Genomic DNA, 23,973 nt, shown 5'->3' with positions numbered 1-23,973 from the left:
TGTTATTGTGCCCTATGCAGCATGGCATCTCCATCAGCACACCCAACTGCACTTCTCATGCGACAGCAAATCCTGATAGTCCCCTCTGGAGGGTATCAAGTCCACAGTAACCAATTTAATTAACTGATCATGTTCTTTGACTCTGAATAAATCTCTGGATTACTAATTACACAGATGAGTCTGTTTTCAAGTTGTGCTTTGTCATCACTTGCAATCCCGAGATAATGTGCCCAGCTCCAAGCAGAAGTCTCCAGGCATGTTATTTGGCTGCTCCATCATCAGTAATTGGAGGTTGGGGATTTTGCAGGTTCTTGACATTATGTTAAGCAGCCTTAATGCTGATGATGATTACAAGGATACTTCTACAAATTCACTTGTGTCTTCCCAGCACTCATTGGAAGGTTTTGCTTAAATAGATTCCATCAGTGTGACACATGTCCATACAGCAACATGTGCCACTGCCCTCCTCCAAATTTTTTCTCATCCTTCCTACTAATTTTTAACAATATAGGCTGTTGTATAATACCCTGGTTTCCCTTGCCAGTAAAGCAGCACTTTTCTATCTCATTATTTTTTGTAGTATCAACTGTCAGTTAAATAACTTTTTCCTGATCCACATATATTTAACTGTCACGAGAACATTACACACTTCAGTCCAGCTGACCTAGAAGAACATAACTGCTTTTCCACGTAACTTGCTACATACTCTTAACATCAAGACAACATAATTGTATTTATCAATTCACCTGGTGCCTCTTTTCAGATAAGGTCCTAGATGGATTGTAGATGGCTGATGATTGCTTGAAAAGCTGGACGCTGAGCATCTGAGGCATAACACATTCTGTGGTTTTCACGTCTATTCTAGATTTTTGTTCTGAAATTGTTTTTTTTTTTTTAACAAATAGATTCATCTGAGGTTGGAAAATACTAATACTTGACTCCTGAGGCCTTTCACTAACAAGCATCGAGTTTTCTTTTGGATACCCTGCTGCTCAGAAGTGCAAGCGCCCCATTGTCAGTGCCCCTTCAGAGATGCATCCCAATTCTGACACCGACTGCAGTCTCCTTGTTCCTTCCACTCTCTTTTCTTCTTACAGCTTCAATCTTTGCCATTTTTCTGGTTGTTTTCAGAAAAGCCATTATCAGAGCTCTATGGTCTTCACTTCCATTAGTTTCTAAATGGAAACTATTCCCACTCCTTTTCAAAAGGGAAACTGCAAAGCAGGGGAACAGTTTCAGCTTTATACACAGCCCAAACAGCCCTCTCTCATCTGGACTTCCCAGGCTGCCACCAGGCACTCCCAAAGTACAATGCCTCAGGCCAAAACATTTCCCAGTAAGCAAACTAGCAGAGCATGAGGCTTAATCTGGGGCTTTCCTGCAAACATGTCCAAAGATGCCAAGTGAAGCAGTTCATCAAAGAAAGGCTGTAATTTCACTTTGTTTTGAGATGTGAGACAATATCACGATCTTTAAGAGGAAATTTTGTTTGTTTTGTTTTCCTTAAACCTTCCACATTTTTACAATGTATTATCAAGTTGTTAAATATGTTATCTTACTTTTAATTAGCAAGTTACGAAAATGTTTTCCCATGATTTAATCCTCCAAAAACCCAATATAAACAGATATGCCAGAACCCTGTCTTAAACTGCCTATTCCTAGCTAATTACCAGTGCTGGTAGGTCGACTTTGTATTGAGTTACAAAATGAAAACATGAAAATAAGTATTAATATAGCTGAAACAGCTTGAAGATTGGTGTAGCATTTTACCACTCACATTACTATAGCATTCACTCAGTCCCACGTATGCGCAGTGCCACAACAATATTAAATGACAAATGCACAGTTGATCAGAACAGTCTCAGCTATTTAATACTGTTCAATTTTCTTTGCTATTCTCCCCAGGTCGTCATTCACCACTCCTCAGCTTTGTGCGCTATTGCTTTGGGTGGTGATCTTTTGCTCTTTTGGACCTTCAGCAGCCACACTCAAGGCACACACAATACACTGAGGAAGGAGAGCTCCCCACTCCCAGTTCTCACTGCATTCGCTTGCTGCTCAGGGTGTGCAAATACAGAGGATCCGACCTGGCACAAAATGCACTTGTCATGTGGAGACTGTGGCAACAGTGGGTCTGTGTTCATATGGGCTGGGGGTGGAAGGATGGGTATCTAAGAAAAGAAACTTCCATTTCTTTCTTGTCCTCTCTTTGTGCTCACCATACTGTCCTTTGCCAAGATATTAGTTTTGTGTAACGACAGGGACCCTCAGTGCTAAAGCACAAGCCTTTACCACTGGACTAAACAGGCTGAGTCCTGAATATGTTAGTGGCACAGAGGGACTACCATTAGAAGGGTAGGTATAACACTATAGTGCCTTACTTGTGCTTGATAGAAATTAAGGTGAAGGTTATTCTTGGCCATGGCAATTAAATAGGATGATACAAAATTAAAATAGTGTTAAAATAGGTTTGCAGCAAAGACTCCAGTATGTCCTTAAGGCTCCCGTACCTTTACAACACATCCTAACCTGCCAAATTACTGTAGGAAAGTGAAGACTGTCAAGTTTGTGAAATGTCAAGTTCAGAATTAAAAATTACCTGACACTGAAAGGAAAAAAAAGCGATTTAACTAAGACCGTCATCCTAATTTTTAGCTCTCGAGGGCTGCGTATTTCAAGTCCCACATCTGCAGTCTGATTTGCTTTCCCCCAGAATTAACCAGCAAAGCTTTGAATAGCCTTGCATTATTTCAGTGGGGAAGACAAGAGTTAAATATACTTGCTTACTATATTTTTGTTGTTGTTGTTCTGAACTATTCCCTGTCCTGAAAACCATTCAGGACACAAGATCCAATTTGAAGTCCTTTCAATTACACACAACAATGAACAGGCAAAGGTAGTAATTTACTGTATTTCAGTTTTGAACATTGCCATTAGCTTTTCTTGTTACCAAGTGTCCTGGGTTCAGCTGGGATAGAGTTAATTTTTACAGGAACCTGGGAGGTGGGGGGGCATAGCCGGGGCAGCTGACCTGAACTAGCCAAGGAGCTATTCCATACCATGTGACATCATGCTCAGTATATACATGGGGAGTGGGCCGGGGGGAGGGCTCTCCTGCTCTCGACTTTCGGTGGGGGAAGTGGCGGAGCGTCGGGTCCCGGGTGGTGAGCAGTTGCACTGTGCATCACTCTTTTCTGTATACTCTTTCATTAGTACCGTCGTTGTTGTTGTAACTTTTTTTGCGTTGTCCCAGTAAACTGCCCTTATCCCAACCCTCGAGGTTCCAGTTTTTTTTCTTTTCTCTCCTCCGTCTCCCCCCTATCCCACCGGAGGGGGCGGGAGGAGTGAGCGAGCGGCTGCGTGGTCCTTTGTTACCGGCTGGGCTGAAACCACGACACCAAGTCAAAGAAACTATGGGCATCAACAAGACAAAACAAATCTACTTTCCAGGCCTGTTTTAAGTAAGTCGGAACAGACTCAAACATAACTCTCAAAAAGCCATTGTGTTCCCCAATCACAGGGCTATTCTGGAATTGCCATTTCTCATCTTACCCAGAAACAACCCAAAAGCTTCCAACAGAAACCCTGAGATCAGTGCGCTGCCACAAACTGTTTCACTTCAGCACACTGCCATTTTCAATGACAAAGGTTTTATGCAGAAGTTCCCATCTCGCTGCTTTCATTAAGAAATTCTTCAGTAAGAAATAAAGTCTAGTAACTTGATTAAGAAAACCACTAAAAACTTAGCTTTAAATATGTTAAAAATTCTTGTTTATTACAATGGACAATTCTCAGTTATAAAATCAAGCATACAATTCAGCAGCCCCTCATTTAACACATATATTTACCTACTAACAAAATGGCAGTTTCAGAGAATCATAGAATCACGTAGGTTGGAAAAGACCTCTAAGATCATTGAGTCCAACCATTAACCTAACACTGCCAAGTCCATCACTAAACCATGTCCCTAAGTGCCAAGTCTACACCGCTTTTAAATACCTCCAGGGATGGTGACTCAACCACTTCCCTGGGCAGCCTGTTTCAGTGCTTGACAACCCTTTCAGTGAAGAAATTTTCCTAATATCCAATCTAAATCTTGCCTGGCGCAACTTGAGGCCGTTTCCTCTGGTCCTATTGCTTGTTACTTGGGAAAAGAGACTGACACCCATCTTGCTACAACCTCCTTTCAGGCAGTTGTAGGGAACAATAAGGTCTCCCCTCAGCCTCCTTTTCTCCAGGCTAAACAGCCCCAACTCCCTCAGCCGCTCCTCATAGGACTTGTGCTCCAGGCCCTTCACTAGCTTCGTCGCTCTTCTTTGGACGCGCTCCAGCACCTCAATGTCTTTCTCTAGTGAGGGGCCCAAAACTGAACACAGTATTCACGGTGTTGTCTCACCAGTGCCAAGTTCAAAAGGACAATCACATCCTCAGTCCTGTTGGCCACGCTATTTTTAACAACTAACAAAAAGATATTGCATGTCAAAATCCTCCAATTGCATCACTTTAACGCCAGAACTACAAAACCACATGCATTTCCTCCCTCAGTGGATGGTACATTAATAATTTGCAACCCATCAGAAAGCAAGATGCGAGCAGCAAAGATGACATTGAATAAATACAGGAAAAAAACAAGGAAGCTCAGCAAATCGGAATTATTTGCTTTCGTATTTAAATTAATAAACTCATTTGTGAATTAGCCATGCCACAGGGCAAAGAAATTAAGAGGCATCTCAATAGATGACTGCTTCAGAGTGTGTAATTTCTTGGCAAATGCATGTCACGAAATAATCTCCTGGGGAACCGCAGCCATGGCGGGGTCTATTTCAGGCATTGCATTGCCCCTGTTAATGCGCTGTATGAGGAGGTCATAACCTTTCAGGATACTCATCTCCACTACACTTACGCGAGGTAGCACACTATTTATTATACACATATGAAGAAAATTAAGACCAGAGACTCAGAAAAACTAAGTGGTTTGTTCAAATGTACACAGAGAGCCTTGTGGCAGTCAGCCCTCAGATGCAGCTCCTCCAAGCTGTAAGGGACTTCTCTAAGTATCGGGGTACTCTATTTCAATCAGATTAGGCAACTACCACTGGATATACTCGGTGTATCTGAAAGCAGTGACAAGTATACTTGATACCCGCTGTAAAGAGTATTAGCATCCCAGCAACACTTCCAGACGCTCTACGTCTATGAGTCTTTAACAACTTGGTCCAGGACAAAGTATACCAGTTATTTTAATTGCAGAGGTCTTTGAAAATAGCTTCAAGAGTAGGTATTGCAAGAGTGTTAGTAAATGCAAGCTGTTAGTAAAGTTAACAGGTTAAGTTAACCTCTGGAAAGGAACAAGGTCTCGATCAGGTGTAAGTAATATGGGTTTTCCACAACACTGGGAATGCTGGGCATCAGAGGGTGCTCCCCTACGTCATTACGCTTAATGAGGAAGAAGAGCTCCTCCTGAAAGTGATTCAGAGCAGGATACGAACTAAGGTCTTCTCACAGGGGCTCCATTCTAGATGAGCTGTTTAGGGAGCCTAGAGCACCCTCGTTCCTAACTTCTGAGCAAACACTCCCCTGCAGCCCAGGATCAAGAGTCCCACTGATGATAGTGGGTCACCAGGGCACAGCTCCAGTCCCCTGCCTACCTTCACAGCCATGCCCTGGGAGTCCTGGGACTCCCACAGCACTGAAAAGAGAGAGAAGACAGTTACATACCTGTCATGCCCAGACATCCCATCTCTTTTTGAAGAAACAGATTATCTTCAATAACCTAAAGTTAACACAGAAGAGAGCAATTATAAAAAAGAACTGTTTTCATATTGAACTCTTACGCTGAATTTATGCTTCAGAATTAGAAAGAACCGTGTTCCACAAAGCCTCAAGTTTCCCAAAATTACCAGAAGAGACATGACAGGGCTCTAGAGGTCTCCCACAGCTTGTTAAGCCGTGCGAGGCTCTGCTGTCTCCCAGTATGGCTATGCACGCTTGGGGCTCAAACTGTACTTACACTTCAAATTATCAGGGTGAGCCTCTGTGCAATAGTGGAGCAGAAGGGTTTGCTATTAATTTGATCTTACAAAATAATTTTTCTTTGCCATTTTCAAAGGCAAATTTGAGGACACAGGAAAATCCAATCCCCAGGAGTCAGCAGGAATGTGTCCATATTGGATGATCAAGTCTACTGACATTATGCTCATTTTTCCTTTGGAGCATTACATGTACCCTTTCAAAGGGACCACAGGCTAAAAACTGCAGCTTACAAGGCAATCTGTGACAGCCTCCCGCCTGTGCCCAGATGCAGAGATTGCTACAAAAATCACAGCTCTAAAACGTCAGTAAAAAACCCCAGTGTTTTTAAGGATTGTTAATGCCCAGCGTTTTGATCAAGACGTAGTAGTCATACAAGCAAGTTTTCATTTAATAAAAATGCTTCCTTGCAGGAGATAATACAGAGTTAGGAATGTTGGCTGGTTAACAGCGATCTTCTAAGACCACTGAGTGACGTGACCCGCACTTGCTGTTTCTGTTTGCTCCCAAGTACTGCATGTCAGTAATGTTAAGTACTGGCTTATGTCAACACCACTGTTACACTAGAGCAAGTTAGGGGCAATTTTCTTCTTTGGCTGTTCAGGGAAGCCATCACTTCAATTATTGCTAGAGCTGTAACTTCAACCTTGTGTAAAAATACTTCTCACTTCAGATAGGGCACTTGCGCTCAAAAAAACAGAAAATGCAAGACATCTCACAAATTTGGATGCACCAGGAGCCCTGGGTTTGAAGTGGACACTGTTCTGTAAAACAAGTATATATGGGATTGGAGGCAGCTCTTGTGGAGGAGAAACGACAGAGAAACGGACACAAGTGGGAGGGAACATGCGGCACACTGAGCAGCCCCGGGACACAGCTCTGGGAGGCCGCAGGCACTGAGCTCTTCACTAGGGGCTATTTGCACATCTCCCAATACCTTGCTATACAGCTCTCCCTGCTCTCCAGAATTCTTGTAGGCAAACTGAGTTATGCCAAAGTTTTTTAATGCCATTATTAATTTCTTCTCATTAGTTGAACAATATGACCCTGAATTTTGAGAAGCCAAGCATCTCAATAACACAGAAAGATAAGAACAGGAAACTCCAGCGGTAAACTTAAACAAAAAATTGGCTGGTGGTTAGAGATATATATGTACTTATTTCTATACATGCATATACATATGCAGCAATAGAAATCCCATGTTAAAAGGGAATTAACCTTTGCAAGATATTTCTAGAGAAGTCTAGAGCCCTATCTGCATTAAGGAAATGTGTACCAGTACACTAAATGGACGTAATGACAGCAGTGTAAAACACTGATTTTATATTTTTATATTTTATATTGTATTTTTATATTTTATTTTATATTTTTTATATTTTTATAAACCACCAATACGATGGTCTATTATGTTAAATGTTAAAATAAATCTTGTCTATAAATCCCCAAAATTATGCTTATGCATTATATCAGCATATATATGAATGTGAATGTTAAATGTCAACAGTTCCTTTGTAAATGAGACTCCAACAAAAGCAGACAGACAGTGGTCTATAAGCATGCATAAAGGTATGCAGAAAATGTGGCTTGCTAGCTAACAAGCTTTATTTCCTACTTCCTAGGAAATTAGTGTATAAATGGCTCTGGATTTCCACAGGCTCCAGGCATTCATTCATTTGTGGTTTTACAACAGCTCACGCACAAAAATCTATGTTTGTATGTCCATGTGCGTCAGCTACAAATGACATGACAGCACTCCTCATTTTTTCTTCTGCTTTACCTGACATTCAGTTCTCAGTAGTCTGCACTGGAAAATATAGTCTGGATATCCAGCACAATTCTTCCACTCTGCTACAGTGCGTCCATAATACCAGAGGGCATCACAAGGGGCTCTGCATCAGCAAATAGCGCCAATTCTACGGGCCAGCACTCCCATCATGCTTCAAAAGTAATTAATTTAATGCAGAAATATTGCCAGCAGACATTTCCCAAGTTTTACATTAATTTATTTTTCTGGTGGAAAAATAAGGTGGGTTGTGGGGTTTTTTTTTTCATTTCCCTGCAATACTGTTTCATGATTAGCTTTCTTGTCATCACACCGCAAACTAATGGTCCATAACCCGCTCTATCCCCCACCGCAGTCCCAGGTATTCTCCACATGGGCAAAAGAAAACTACGCTGGCACACTCTGAGACAGCCCGATCGATAAAGAATGAAAAACAAAAGCTGTATCCGAAACCGCTGGTGGCATTCCCAACAGCAGGCTGACTCCAGCGGGCCCGGGTGCTGTGACCGGACAAAAAAGCACCGAACGCCTCCGCCGAGCACGAACAGCCAAGCGGAGCCACTGTCGGCCTGTGGCACGGCGCAGCGGCCCCACCGCGCCGACCCTGGGCAGCTCTTCGGGCCGCCGCCCCCAGCCCAAGGGCCCGGGAAGCCCCCGCAGCTCTGCCGGGCCACGGCTCCTCCGGCAAACCCCGCCGTGGGGGCTCGCCGCGCCCTCAGCCAGGGCCTCTCCTTCGCCCGCCACCAGCCGCCCCGGGCCCACGGATCCGCCCGGCTGAGGGGGCTGACCCGCCGCCCGCGCAGCGCCCCGCGGGCGCGCCGCCTTACCCCAGCCGCCGTCCGACCGCACGGCTCCCGGGGCGGGCCCGCCGCCCCGGCCCCCTCCGCGGGGCTCGGCGGGGGACGACCCCCGGCCCGGGCGCGCCAGGTGGCCGCTGCGAGGGGCTGGGCGGGCGCGGAGGACCCGGCGGGGAGCAGCGCCAGCAGCAGGCCGGCCAGCAGCAGGCCGGCCAGCAGCCGCCGCATGGCGGCGGGCGGCCCCTCCGCGGGCGCGCAGGACGCCGCGGAGACTTTCCAGGCGCTGCCCCCGAGCCAGGCCGGGCCTCAGCCGCCGCATCCATCCGCCATCGGTCTCCTCCCACCGCGGCGAGGGCGGGGGGCGGGCGTTGGAGGGTCCCCGAGCGGCGGGACTTCCCTTCCCTTCCCTTCCCTTCCCCTCCCCTCTCCTCTCCTCTCCGCGGGCCGGGCCGGGCCGGGCCCGATGGCGGCGGCCGCGGGCTGCCTGCGGGCGGTGGGTCTGCAGTTCTGGGCCCGCTCGCTGCAGGCGCTGCCCGCCCTGCTCGCCCCCGCCGTCCTGCTGGGGCTGCTGCTGGGCGCCGCCGCCGCCGCCCTGCTCTGCCGCTGCGCGCTCGGGCCGCGCCGGCGGGGAGAGGTACGCGGGGCCGGCGGGCGGAGGGCTGGCAGCCGGCCTTCCGCCGCGGGGAAGCTCGGGCCTGTCTCGGGGTGGACAGCCCGGAGGGGTCAGGGCTGGTTTGTGAGGGGCGGCGGGCCCGGGAGGTGCTCTCGGCTCGGCTCGGCTCTGCCCGCGGCGTGGGAGAGCCGGGGCTGCCCGAGCTGGGCCGGGAGCCCCGGGCCGGCCCCAGGGGCTCGGGGCGGGCGGTGTGTACTCCGCGGACGTGGGCGGGGGGGGGGGGAGCTCTGTAATTCCTGACACACCTCTTATGGAAAGGACTTTTCTGCTTTCTTCGTGTAAAAATTTACTGAAACAAACGGGCTGACTCCAAAAAGAGGCCGGTGTGAGTTTTCACGTGTTCTGAGTATTGCCCTGCTGGCCTGCATCTTTAACACAGGTGGCCCACCAGTTGCCTCTCGCAGCCGTCACTTCTTGTGCGAGGCTGCGTTGCTTTTGGGGGATAATAGAAGATGTACCCAGCTTGCAGAAACATCGTGAGATAATTGAAAATAAACACCAATTTCCATCCTAAACCAGTAAGGACAATCCGATTTCCAAAGCGTTTTACGAACTTCTCCAAAGTTCATTTTACAAACGGCCCAAGCAGAGTATTGGTGCTAACCCACAGCAATAACTTTGCACTGAGAGTACACACGTACATACCTGAGAAATAAAGGAGGCAGAACACATCTGAGAGTTTGCTTGATGCAAAACTAACAGGGTTTTCTAAAGCGTGTGATTTTGTTAATAACGTACCTGCCTTGCTGTTTTAAGGACAGTGATGGATGGTTCGTATCTCGTGATTACGTTAAAGTGTTTGTTTGGACTTGAGGACTGCAGAGGTAGCACATACCCACTACCGGGCAGATATATTTTCTGAGAATTGTTATTGACTTCTGCTTCCTTCTCCCATCGCATTTAGTCCCTAGTCAAGCTGGATTGACTAGATGTAGCAATGCTTGGTGCTGGCACAGCTGGGAAATTTGGAGCCCTGCGGAGCATTCTGCCAGCCTGCAGTGGGGGGTCTGGTTTGGCTTGGTTTTCATCCACACCTTTTTTCAGCTATAACAGCTCTGCTGCATGTGCGTATCTGCTAGCGTTGATCGTCATTAAACATGACATAAGAGAAGAATCCTCTTGCTCCCAACTGCTTTTAAGTAGGAGGTTTGAAACTCTGTTTGAAGCCATGCTTTAGCTTAGTAATGGAGGCACTTCAAATGCTGGATCAATGCATCCTGTGCGAGTGCAAGCCTCTCTGATTCAGTTGCTCATTTTTCCTGCCTTAATAGGTGGTATCTTTATTGTACTGCCACTACCAACTCAAATATAGCCATGTACAATTTTATCCTTTATGTCATTTATGTCAGTAGGGAATAGAAGCTGTCAGTTCTCTCTGGCCCAGATCTTCAGATGCATTTAGGTGCTTAAATGCCATTAAAATCAATGCTGCTGCTGTGAAAGAGTTGTTTATTTTGAAAGAAAAATAAACTGCCTGCTGGCGCATATAGAGCACATTGCAGGATGGGCAGGTCTTATCCTATGGGTCTGATTTCCCAAATCGAACAGGGCTACCTTAGGCAGTCTGTGCCTGTTCCTTCTTCATACTGTCTGCCCCACTGATGCTATGGAGCAAGTCTGTTGTGTGCATAGCAGGTACTGAACTGCACGTATTACAGCCTTCTGTATCCAAAGTAGAAGCAGGGATAGTTTACGTAAGTATGCCATGTTCCTTCCCAAGCAGCTGAGTTATCCTTGCAACAGCAGCAGGGCAAGTACGTGGAGTCCAAAGCAGCTGTAGGCACCACGATAAGCTACCGGTGTTTGTCACTCAGCCCCAATTAATCACTGTTCTATAGATCTTAGCCTGAATCTGTGGGACTCAGATGCATGCAGTTAAGTGCCTTATTGGTTTGATGATCTGTGCATAGGACACACTGGGATACTTTTAAGAAGAAACCTTTACCATGGTAACTTCAGACCATATAGTGTACTGTAATACATTTCTATCGATAATATTCTCCTGTTAGAGTACGGCATTGCCTGGAGGCTCTTGTGGCCCTTTGGGTTGAAACTTGTCTCATTATGGTATTCTGGTAGATTAGCTTGGTGAAGCGTTGCAGTAGTTACAGTTAGACTTAGTTTTATTCAACTTCTTAATGCTCTAAAAGGGGAGCTCAGTAGCACTTCAGTTGCAAAAATAACAAAGGGCAAAAACGAATGGAGAGAAAGGCAATGAGATCAGAAATGTTAGCAGGAAAGAAATGAATCCTGGAAAAATTCAAATAATTTTAAAATGGTAGTGTTGGAGATAAAAAGGAGTGAAAATGAATACTGGATGAATATGAACAAGTGGAGAAACAAGTTGAGAAAAGCAAATTCTTATTTTGGAGTGGCTATGGTGTGGGGTACAGTGGTGAATGCATTGTGACTACTTCCACAAGTCCCAGTCACTCAGCCTAAATTTTGTGAACTTCTGGTTTGGGACAAATAAGTGACAAAATGGCTGAGGGAGACTTGTAGCTGTTCTTTTGTCATAAGTAGATTTTTAGGAACCAGTATCTGCAATTCACCACATCTTAAAGGCTAACCCAACAATATGATCTGTATTATTGAGCATTTAAGTTCCAGAAAGGTGACAGAGGCAAGGCAAAAGGAATGAAATGTATTCAAAGGCTGGGCAATTCTCTATATTCTGGGAAAATGGACTACTTCATGTACCAAGTGGCCAAATAATTCAAGGAGAATCTTTCCATAAGACAATTACATGCATAGTGGCTGCAGCTACATCGTTAGACAACATCAAAAAGCAGTCAGTGGATTGAAAACCTGAAGAGTAATTTAAAAACTAGTCAAGGTAGGGTGGCTGCCATCTTTTCCTTCACTAAAAAAATTCCTTGCAATGCTGTGTTTGGATGCATTGACCAACATTAGCATTATTTTTTGGTCTATCTAGTGCACAGGGAAGAGTGTGTGCAGCAGGAGGTTTTACTCCCGCACAGTCTGTGTCTGTACCAGCATCTCTGTGTGTTTGTTAGGGAAGGCCAATGGTATGGGCTGCTTTTGGGGCCAGAAGATGGTGAGCGTTTTCTGATGATTATTTCTTCCTGACAGGAACTTTCCCACACATAAAACTTCATTTAGGAAGTTTTTCTCATAGCAGGGGAGCAAAAATATATGGCATTCTCTTCGTTGCAGGAAATTACAGACAACTTTAGTTAACTGGCTTTAATTGAGAATTTTGAACTCGGACCGTGAGCTCGACTCCATAGTTTGTAGTAAGATGGTTTGAGAGCAGATGGATTGATTTGACAAGTTTACAGCCTCTTACAACTTTTCAGATTAAAATTCTACTTCTGGACTGAAAAATCAAATTCATAAAGTTCATTAATTTTAATTATTCCTTCCTGAATATGTAAAATTCTCATTCGTTTTCAGATTGTATTTTTCCAAAATTTTCAATTAATACTGAAATAATTTTCAGGATGGAGACATGAATGTATCCAGGCTGCTGTCAAAGAGGTTTCCAGTGAATCTGCATGATCTCAGTGTTATATTTCATCTGCTTTCTCTCGGAATTTCAGAAGGATGATTCCCAGAGACTTCTGGAAAGCTTCAACTCTGATGAAAAAGAGCACACGCTCACGAAAAGTAAAGCAGAACCCTATACATCAGAAGAGGAAATGGTGCTGGAGGTAAAGCTCTGCTGTTGTTGTTGGACATCCATTTAGCTGCATGTAGCAACGAGCACGTTCAGGGCCTGGTCCAAACAGTCTTAATTTTATTGGGTTTGGAATTGAGCCCTTGAAAAGTGTTCAGAAAAAGCATAAGAAGGAAAGTGGGGGTTGATGGCTGCTTATGAATGCAACCATTTCAGGCATTAATTCCCCTTATGAATTCCATTTCCCTTGAGGACTCCTTTTGGATATTTTAATCAAGATCCTGAGTTTTTTCTGTTCAGGGGCTTCTTTGGTTTTGTCTCTACATTGTCCTTAATTTCAAAAGGCTGATGGGAAAATTTAACACCATTGACATAAGAAAAAGTTCTTAAGTGCTGAAATCAGTGCTGATAGTTCATAGTGGATTCTTTCCTGGAGAAGGAGATTTATTAGAAAAATTTTGACAGTAACAGAATTCCCTCATCAGGCCCAACCTGGGACAAATATTTTTTTTCTAGAGCCTCTTTAGAGCTCGCAACTCTCAGTTGGACTGAGCAGATCCACAGAGGGAGAAAGAATAAATGAAGAAAAATGATTATGTTTGCGAACAGCAGCATCTTCAGTGGTTTTCTCATATAGGAAGTTCTCCCATCGGGTGCCAGCTGAAGATACAGTGCAGAGTTCAAATGACCACAAGTACTAAAACACCACTGTGGTGAGCTGGTATTCAAGGACAATTAGAGAAACAATTTGGAAAGAAAAGTAGGAGAAGGTATAAACTTAACCCACCCTCAATCAAAAACTCAGATAACTTTTTTTTGGTGGTAATCTCAAAATAACTTGAGAACCAGCCATACCATGTGGTTGTTAGATCACTGCCTTTCACCCAAAGTTGATTTGACTACTCTTGGTGAAGCTAAAGGTTGTGAGTTAAACAGTACATTTAAAACAATCTGCGGTTCAGCTAACTCATTCAGTCTGTCATCCATAAATTAAATACATGCAGAAAGTGTCGGTTAAAGCCAGCCAGCTTAGCTTGTAATGAGAACTGGTTTCAAGACAAAGAGAAGGTAGACGTTATTGTAAACATTTTACTGTTGGTTTAAATCCTGACGGGTAATTAATCTTCATTTCAGTTTTGCGATCAGGAATGGTGACAAAGCATGGTTGGTCATTTTGCTTGAGTTAAAGTACAGCATAACAAGTGAGCATGGATTAGATTCTCTTTTTGGAATGTAAATCCTGTGGGAGAATTTATGCAGTGATATCACTTTATGCATATTACCAGTCCTTTTCAAATGGGAACACAGTTTTTTTAAAAGAAATCATTCACAACTATATCCATTTCCCAAACACGTTAGCTCATTTATAACGCACTAAGAAATAACCTTGTTATTTGGAGGGACTTTCTCCCACCTATTTGTCTAACCACTGAAGGTTTTTTTTGGTTTTTTTTCTATTCATTTGTTCCAATTCCCAGAGGCTTTTGCTGTTATAGCATCAAATTGACAGTTCATGAAGAAGCATAGACGGAAAACGCTTTTAGTTAGGTTAGAGCACTTCAGAAAAAACAGGTATTTTCATTCTGAGACCTTCCACATTGCAAGAATACCATAATTACCGTATTAATAATAACTGTGTATTACTCATGCCTGCTGAGAAGCAGGATGTGTTAGTTCTAGCACACTGTGATATGGCTTTACAGCTTTGGACTGGAGCTGCTCTGCCTCCAGCCATTGCAGAGCGATAGCTCTGTCGGCTTCTGTCCCTGAATATGTACTGCAGCAGTGGGACTGCTCAGTATGAGCAAGTGTTTTACACGCTGATCCTGTGCTTTTAACTTTTATCAGTAAATCAAAAAATGACTTCTGGAAATAAATGAAATGGAAATAAAAATGTGCAATGATAAAAGAGTCTAATGAATGACGTAGTTTGCTTTTCTCTTCCCATTTCTATTTTTAGACTCTATTAGTGCTTTGATATTTCCTAGAAAAATCTATGCAAAGAAAACTGTGTTTTGACAAATCAGATTCTTTCATTTCAGTGACAAAACCAAAAAAGTTAGAATAGGAAATATCCTAAAGCTTGGACTTAAACGTTCTATCTGTTGCTTATAGCCAACCTTTTATTAAGCCATACATAACCTCACAAAACAAAGCTGATTATCCCATTGTGCCAGTGCATAAAGCAGTGGCTAGAAAAGAGGAGGAGCAGAAAGTCAGATTACGTGATACAGCAGATTGTATGAAAAGAATGCATTATCTATAAGAAGTTCTTTGGAAGAACACTGGTATTTTCTCTATATTATAGGTAAGGGTTGTACTATAAAAGTTCTTTCTGGAAAAAATGATGACTAGTTTTTTTAATCTATTGTTCCTTTATTTAAATTGAAAGACAGAATTTGTAGCCATGATGATACCTGTGGAGCTTATCCTTTAGTAGTTTCTATTATTAAGATAATTTCAGTCTCTCATGTGAAATCTTTAGTTGCTGCTAAAGGGGAGAAGAAAAATGTGAAAGGAAAATAACTTGTGAATACCAGCTTTTGCCTGTTTTCCCTTGCAGGAGTAAAAACATTTTGGACCAGTGGTAATGACAGAGTTCCCTTTTCTGGGTTTCGTACTCTGAATGAGTCTTATGAGAAGACTTCTTGTGCCAAAGCAGAAATAGTCAATAAATAGTTACCAATAGGAATTTCTTAGTTGTGTAACCAAAAGAGGCATGTGATACCTACAGTGAACAACCGTCAGATCTAGTGCTGTTCCCAAATGGTTTTCTGTTCTTTTCCATACAGGAAAGTGAGTCTCCTCTGAACAGTAATGTCACTGCATTTGCATTGAAGGCAAAAGTGATCTATCCCATCAACCAGAAATTTAGGGTAAGGTTTTAGATTCTGCTTGTAAAAAATAATGACAATCATTCTGTGTCAGAGTAAATTGCAGAGTCAAGTAATGGAAGAAAACTTACTGCCAGTCTGCTTAACAGGGATCTTTCTTTGTTTGTAGTCCATTGATTCAGGGCTTATTCTGTAAGGCATCAGCTGCTTTCAGCTCCCCCTGAAACCTGCAGTGCTTTACATGGTGTCTGGTCAATTTTCACTGTAGTTGAGAGACTTTTCTTCCCATTAATGTTAATGGAAGTTGGGTCTGTCCAAGGAGCCATAAGAAAAACCCCACGAGGATCTGCCCTTCAGTAAGAAACCAGGCACCAAGCAGATAACCACAACAGAAGAATGATTTTCCGGGCAATGCACAAACCTGTCAGTATGATGAATCTTAATTTATGTGGAAACACTTTTGCTGTGTCTATTGTTTCATTTTTGCTTAAAAGCAAACACTGCAAATTGATGAGATGTTTATGTTCTTACTGTGTTGTATTAATTGACCTTGTGAATTTTCTTTGACTGTAGCCTTTGGCAGATGGCTCATCCAATCCATCTTTGCATGAGAATCCAAAGCAGGCCGTTCTGCCTAATCAGGTCATGGAGACATCTACGTCAGGCAGCCTGGGATCCTTGAGCCAGGGAGACAAAGAGGACTGCAGTTCCTCCACAACAATACATTCCACAACAAGTGATGATAGATTTCAGGCTCGAGCCTTCCTCAAGGTGACCAGCTTCCCTGAAGTGCTAATGTGTGAGAGGTAAGCAGTAAACCTGCCCTTGTGTTTGGTCATTTCCTAGCATGCCCCGGTGGTTTTCAGGACAATCAGTAGAGGTCTATTGTAAACCAAAAGCTGGCTTGAATGCATACATTCACCACATCAAGACAGGGTTATCTGCTTATAACCCTAAAGAAGTGGTTGGGGAGATTGAAGTGATACATCATGCTGCATACTGGAAGTCACTTTGTTCTTTATGAAATTCTGGGAATCAGAACTTCAGCAAAAGCTGTCTCGTAAAAGGTATGTCACTGTTAGGATAAGGAGATCCCTTTGTTTTGGCTTGTATGCTCAGTTCATGCATGCAGTGGTGTGCTCAACTGGGGATGAAGTCCTCTGCACTGTACAAGGTCAAGTCACACAGCAGGTGCCTTGAGAACAGCAAGTGCCAGTGGTCTGTTCTCTCCGTTTTAATGGGAACTACTCATGTCTTATTGTGGGAAAACAGTTCCTTTGTCAGATGCGCCACTGATGAGCAGGTAGAGCTAATCAAAATGGACTGTCAGCTCTGATTTTCTTTCAGCTGCACTGTGGCAAGGTACCCCTAGATGAATACATATGTCTCTGTATTCTCATTAGCAAGAATAAAGAAAATCATATTTATGTCACTGTGGGGACTGGGGAAGGTACTAGCAATGAAGAATATTTTCAAAATGTCCACTCTTATAGCTGTTCTAATTTAAAGCCTTGTTTTCCCTTTGTTGTAGCCACTCGTGCCTATATTTACCTTGCCTTTTTTTAAAGGAAATAAAGGAAACTGAAACTCCAACTTTATTATTAAAAGCACTATTTGTTTTGCTTACTTCTGTGTAGAGATATTTTATCTGAAAGAGAAGGCAATGTGGAAATAAAGTGTCTTGACTGCTGCCTTTAGGAGAATTTAGTGGTTAAATGAACCTATTATATGGTGTTGCCCTTTTATGTAACCTTCACTTAGATTGATATTAACACTTTTTAAATCTTTGTTTTAGTTTTGATGTTAAGCTCTGCCTTTGCAGCCTTATTTTAAAAGATCTCATGCTTCTTGATACTGAACTCAGAAAAGAAAAACATGTGGTAGGTATTCATTCATGTCTTATTTATAGCTATTCGGTTTGAACATCTTAGTTGAGTATCAGTTTAGGAAATAACATAAACAACTGGCTAGCTGGGAAGTAGTGTAGCAGAGTTGCATTTCTACAGTATTATCTTTATTTTTTCTCCTGTTCTGCATACATATGAGCTTCATAAAGTGATAAAATATAATGAAATATATTGGGCTATGAAATACAGAGGGTCAGACTAGATAATATAAAAATCTGGTTTTAAACATTACTCCAGAGAATAACATAGAGCACTTGAGGTTCATAAAAAGAGGGAAAAAATTATTTAATAGATGAGTTTATGTCTTAAGGACTGTGCTTATGCATTGCAACTCCAAGGACTCCAAGCTCTTTGAATAAAATTGAAAATTCAGTTCAGCTGAATCAGTACCATTGTGATAAGTACAATAGTCATGATTTTGTAGGACAGAGGAATTGAAGTACCCATTTAAACCACAGATAGCTACCTACATCAAGTCACAGCATCCAAAGCTGACAGGAAAAAAAAACCAGAGCAAAACAAAAATGGATGTATACAATTAAAGCCACAGGATACTCAGTTAGGAGGATTGTTTATGGTGACTAGTTATGATCAAGTACAGAATCATTACCATTACTGAGTTTTAGATCAGTTAATATAAATCTGGACATAAAGTATATAGCTTTCTCCTTCCCTTCTTTCCCGACCTCTGTTGAAACACATTGGTCATTTCTGATGTAATTTATTAAATGCACTGAGAATATTTCAAGGGGTGGGATTTTCTGAAAAAATTTCTACACAACCCAAAGGAGGAAGCATGCAAGTAAACCTGGAAAGCAGCTTCTCTTCTGATGGGTTATACCCATCTAAGTAGATGAGAAAGGGAACTTGAGATCAGATTCCAGAAGGAAGTTTAGCTTGACTAGGGAAGGTTGAACTTGATCTCAAAGTTAATCATCAATTTGTAAATGAAATTAACATAACAACATGGTGATGTAATCACAGAAACACTGAGAAAATGAGCATTTAAGGTACTTTGTGGCCCACCAGAAATTACCACAAAAGGCAGATGACTGACCTTTAGCTGAAGCTTTAAATAGCTTTGTATTTTTGCTGGCAGGGAAAAAGGGAAAAAAAATTTCAGTCTAGACAATAGTTTCTTCCTTTTCCACTCTGCTTTCTCTGATTTCAGTCAGTCTTTCTTAGCATCAAGTCTAGGAAAAGGAAACATACTCTCTTCCTTCAGGGTTTTCCTGAATTCTTTTTTTTTCCTTGTTACAGTATGTGGTGTCTTGGTGGTGCATGTTCAAAACTTGCCAAAACTTGCCAAAACTTTTCTATCGAAAACATTAGCAAGTGAGATCCAAAATATGGCTGCTTTATGGTTTTCTCTTCTACTGAGCTCTAATTATAACATATTTTCCAGATTTTTCTCAGCTGAAATGTTGGCTTCGATAACTGTTTTTAATATGTAAATATGATTTTTTTTTAAATGTTTAAAATAGGCAACTTCTGCATCATCTGTTTTCAAGTACATGAGTAACAGGCAGGTGGCTGTTAAATTTCTCATATTTTTATCTTCACATTGGAAAACGCTGCAGCAGTTAGTAATGAAGTGAATTCTCTTTATACTGACACTAACTGAGGCAAGAGGGGAGGAGGTTAAGCAAAAATTATCCCAGTGTTCAAAAACATCTTTTTGAAGACACTAGTATTACAATCTTGAAAAAAAAAAAAAAAGCACACAACCGGGAAAATAGGTGTAGTTTTTGTAAGAGAAGGTAGCTAGAACTTGAGATGGTTACTTCTGGGTTGTATATAAAAATTTTTGACACTTCATTTGGCTGACTACAGTTGAAATCATAGTCATGAATATGTTGGTATCTTTCAGTTTAGGAGTTCATTAAACTTTAGAAAAATGGGCTTTATATTAAGGGATCTGCATTTTCTCCAGTAAAGGACAGTTTCAAATGTGTCAATCTGGTTACAAGGCTATAGGAGATTATGTCCTTGTCCTTGTTAGAATGTAACACCATCTTCCAGTATCTTACTGAAGCCAAAGCCAGAGAATTTTTCACAGTGGAAGTACTGCAGAGTTGCTGATGATGTTTCTGTTATTTTGCTTATGATTCACTATAGTCTCACTGATTGATTTAAATCAACAAAAGTTATCACAAAGATGTCCTTACAATGTTGAACAGGCACTGACCCTGGGTTTTGTTTCCTTCCTTTTAAATAGATGTTTAGTCAGGTTCTCAAAATACACCTCACAGCCTTTTATCATAAAAAGAAGATTACTGATGATTTGTTCAAGAAGATCCTTTTAATTCAGGAAAATGTAAGTGGTTTTGTTGGTTAATATTTAAGACCATAGAGAATAAGAGTTAATCCCACCTGTTGGTGCAAGCTGCCACAGCAGGCTAGCTCACCTACTCCTTTTAAACAGCAATGTCATTTGTAATCTATTTCAGAAGAAATGCAAAGAAACTCTCTTGTTAGTTGATGCTCTCCATTACCTTGTATGCATTTCCTCTTTGTTACTGTGTGAGGTGATTAGGACGGTAATGTGTGTAATCTGTTAAGGATAAAAGTATTTTGTAGTTGAATCCATTCAAGCAAACAGAACATTGTGAACCTTATTCACTCAGATTTAATAATTTCTAATTATCAGGTCTTTGTCTGGTCCCATGTATCATTACTAATAATAAAATAGCAGGAAATAAAGTAGCAGAAGGAAGCTCAAGGCTTTCAACAAGGGAAAATATTTTCTTCATTGTCCTTTTTTCTTCCATATACTTGTATGAAAATCCATATGCTAATTCTGAACTGGAAGACATACATTGACAGTCAGTATGCATTTCAGGTGGAGTCACAGTACTATTTTTAAGATTATTAGAAGGAAAAAAGGCTTTACAAAACTAAACAATAGGAGAACTACTAGTTCCACTTTCCGTTTTCCAGATTAGAGTCGTAGAAATGTCTGGGTTGAGAGGCACGTCTGGAGATCGTCTGGTCCAACATTCTGTAGGAAGCAGGGCCTCAAGTAAGGTTATCCAGTGCCTTGCCAATCCAAGTCCTCAATATTTGCACTGAAAGAGACTCCACCATCTGAGCAGCCTAGTCCAATATTTAATTTTCTCACAGTAATGATTATTGCTTGTCAGCTCTAGTTGTTGAGATTTATTTTGTTCGTGCAGTCTCACAATCTGTGAATTAATATCAGGAATCTCTGTAGTTGTACCCTATAATTTGTACCCTATAATTTATATCAGAATGCATTTTGCCTTAAAAACACTCTTCTGCCTTAAATCCTCAGGTTTAGTATTAAAGTTGATTGTATTTACTAAATGAAAAGTGAGATTTGGTGTGCGAATCCCTTTTACTGATGGACTTCTGGTAATGACTTCAAATTATACACACAGAGGTAACATATATATATGAGGCATGTTTCCCAGTATAGCCTAACCCGCAATGAGGCTTGACAGCATCGTTGTCTTCATGCACCTAACTGAGCTGCTGCAAGACAAAGGCTAAATCTTGTTTATTAGATGCAGTAATTGCCGGAATAGTCCAGTTGTTTAAGTGTCAATATGGGATTCCTGTGTCCTATATTATGGAGAGAAAGGTCTTTTAAACGTGACAGCTGTAGAGTTGGGATATCCCGTAAGGGATGAGGCTGGTTATGAATACCATGTAAAAGAGACACTGGTAAGCAGCAAAAGTATTAGCACTGGAAACTATTTACTGTAGTACTGCATTGGCAAGATGGAAGATTATATGATTTATTGCAGAAAGCACTTTCCTCTTTTAATTCTGCATTGTAAGACAAATCCATGGGATTTTGATGAAATTGTTTGTGAAGCTTGTCAAAATCTGGTTACATTCTTTAAGGCATAAGGGTATCAAGTTAATGCATTGATACCCAAAATTGGGTGGTATTAAAAGTAAATGCTTGTTATGTAAGGCATGTTTCAGCAACTGAAGAGTCATCCATTTCAGTACCAACCTACTAAGTAACGGCAGAAGACTTGTATTTGTGGGTATCATTAGCTTTCAGAAAAAAACATCCTGGTTTCAAAGGATTGAAAAACTTAAAAAACCCATATAATGACGTAGCCTGTAATTTGTCCCTTATGAGCGTTACAGGTGTGTTCATCTGTGTGTGCTAGCACTCTGCAGGAAACGCTATCTGATTATCATATCTGGATACTTACATGTTTTTAAACACAGCTTGTACACTCATAGCTGCCATTTAAGATGGGGCACATGCATTAAAATAAAAATATTTGTGGATAGATTCAAAGGATTATTACTATGAAAGCTCATGGAGCAGTGTTTACTAAAACTTGAATTCAGTGGAGATGGACAACAGTCTTGATTGTACTCACATACTAGTGGAAATATATGTATTTGTATTAAGTGTAGTTCAGAGCTGCCACATACCTTTGAGTTTTCTTTGCTTGCTGCAGAAGGTGCATTACTCACAGACAGAACTTTTTGAACGCTCTTGTTCAGTTTCCTTAGTCATGAGCCGGAACTGACATACAAATTCACTCCCAAATTTAGAAATTATGTCTGTTTTTCTGTTTAACAAATCCCTTGCTTTTTTTCCCAGGATTTTGAAGAATTACAGAAACAACTTGACTGTAGACTCCAGAATACTGAGATGTCAGGAGCCCATAATTCAGAGTACCAGACTCTAGAAGACTTAGAAAGGAAAGAAAGGGAATATTCTGAGCACGTAATAGATAATGTAACTTCTAATTTTTTCTAAAATTTTATTTTAATGTTATTCTTTTGATGGGGAATGCTTTTTTTTTTTTTTTTAACTGTTGTGTTGACTAGTCCACAGTCAGTAGTTTAGATGTGTATGAGTCCTGAAAACATTTTTACGCTGCTCCAGCAAAGTATTTCCAACTCCCTTTGGGAGCCAATATGCTTTTTATACAAACACTGTCTTATCACACTGGGTTTAGAGCTGAGAAATGCCTATTGCTTGTCAGATGGTAAGATTTATTTCAAGCCTACGAATAGCCTGACTTTTAGCAATTTTATCCTAGCGCCTTGTTGTCTTCAATCCTCCATAACTGAATAAGAGAGTAATAAGAGACTAAAAGTTTTTCAGCTGAAATAAGTACTAAGAAAATAATTACAGTACAATCTTTTAGTATGCTTTGCACATTTACTTTTGCAAAACATTTTTCTTTAGCAACTTTCCACAGTAGAATACATTTACATGGGTTTTGATGCAAAAATATAGTTTGATAGCAGGCGTTTGATTCTCATAGTAAAGTTTTTTTTTTTTTCTCTTCAGTAGTGTCACTGTGTCCAAATAGCTTGCAGGCTAGAAAACTGGAGGTTAAGAATAGTCTGTATATTATTTTTCCAGTAAACTGAGTAATCTGGAAGATATTCTCCTTCCCAGTCCTGTTTTTGAGGTTTGAGCAAATTCACTGCTGATGAAAATGAGAGACTGACTAGTCAGACTGATGGCTCTGTGAGCTGCCTGCACTGATTGACTGTGGCACTTCAGCCCTGAACTAAGCAGCCCATCATCTCAGCCTTCAGCCTTTTTCATAGAGGAGTTAACATTTTTTAACGTCTGGTGGTTAAGTGCTTCACTGGGAATTTTCTCAGCTTTCTCTTGATTCTCTGTGCCTTCCACTTTATAGCGGAAGCCCTGGTAACGATGGTACATCCCTATCAAGTTTCTTTTGCAATTTAACTTTGCTCAGTGAAAAATTGATTGTTTAGAGTTCTCCAGCGTTAGTCACATAAAAAAATCGCTGGCAGCCTCACTGAGCAACATGAGGCAGTTATTCACCAGCAGCAGTCATCCTTCAGCGGGTCTGTCACTCTTATGCCAGCAGATGCTTTTCATCCATATTGAAAATTATTTCCCTGTACGCAGATTCGTACAGATCAGGACCTTGAACTAATCCCGTCTTCCCTCAGTAATATAAAGGGTTTTTTTGCTATACTCACAGATGTCATAGTCACAGTTTTTTTCAAAACTCACGGATACTTAATACAAATCTTGGCAATGGATACATTTTCTTATCTTTGTGTGTACTAGTAATCCCATTGAAGACCACAGAATATTCACAGCTGTGCACAGTCACCCGTGTTTGTGGGGTCAGAGCCTAAAACTAGAGATTACCCATACGATAATTTATCAGAATGGGCACATACACGGTGCTGATACTGCATAAAGTACTTAATTCCAATGCAGTTAATAAAGTGCTTATGTAGCATGTGGTTGTGAAAGGTTTGATGGTGAAAAACAGGGACAATTTTCAGTTTACCTTTTTTAGCAAAAATCTTGTTTGA

General features: G+C 41.5%; 2 protein-coding genes across 6 annotated transcripts in view; one reads left to right on the top strand and one right to left on the bottom strand.

Annotated features, from left to right (window-relative positions):
* The window catches only part of EVC2 (EvC ciliary complex subunit 2), an 80,001-nt gene extending 71,163 nt beyond the window's left edge, over positions 1-8,838 (bottom strand). Inside the window, exons 1-2 of the mRNA XM_030008868.2 lie at positions 8,641-8,838; positions 5,719-5,773 (exon numbers count right to left, since the gene is read on the bottom strand). Of these exons, the coding sequence (XP_029864728.1) occupies positions 5,719-5,773; positions 8,641-8,838 (253 nt within the window). The remainder of the gene's footprint in view (positions 1-5,718; positions 5,774-8,640) is intronic.
* The window catches only part of EVC (EvC ciliary complex subunit 1), a 56,240-nt gene continuing 41,103 nt past the window's right edge, over positions 8,837-23,973 (top strand). For 2 of the 5 annotated variants that reach the window (XM_030008892.2, XM_030008881.2), the window contains exons 1-7: positions 8,837-9,244; positions 12,847-12,957; positions 15,716-15,799; positions 16,331-16,563; positions 17,553-17,637; positions 19,883-19,981; positions 22,259-22,396. In XM_030008892.2, the coding sequence (XP_029864752.1) occupies positions 8,837-9,244; positions 12,847-12,957; positions 15,716-15,799; positions 16,331-16,563; positions 17,553-17,637; positions 19,883-19,981; positions 22,259-22,396 (1,158 nt within the window). Of the gene's footprint in view, positions 9,245-9,509; positions 10,348-12,754; positions 12,958-15,715; positions 15,800-16,330; positions 16,564-17,552; positions 17,638-19,882; positions 19,982-22,258; positions 22,397-23,973 lie in introns of those variants that run through there. The other 3 variants (XM_030008917.2, XM_030008899.2, XM_030008908.2) reach the window with 3 other exon arrangements.

The sequence above is a fragment of the Aquila chrysaetos genome, chromosome 1, assembly GCF_900496995.4.
Source record: "Aquila chrysaetos chrysaetos chromosome 1, bAquChr1.4, whole genome shotgun sequence".
Lineage (NCBI taxonomy): Eukaryota > Metazoa > Chordata > Aves > Accipitriformes > Accipitridae > Aquila > Aquila chrysaetos.
The sequence above is the reverse complement of the archived record's forward strand: the minus strand, read 5'-3'. Positions and strand labels throughout refer to the sequence as shown.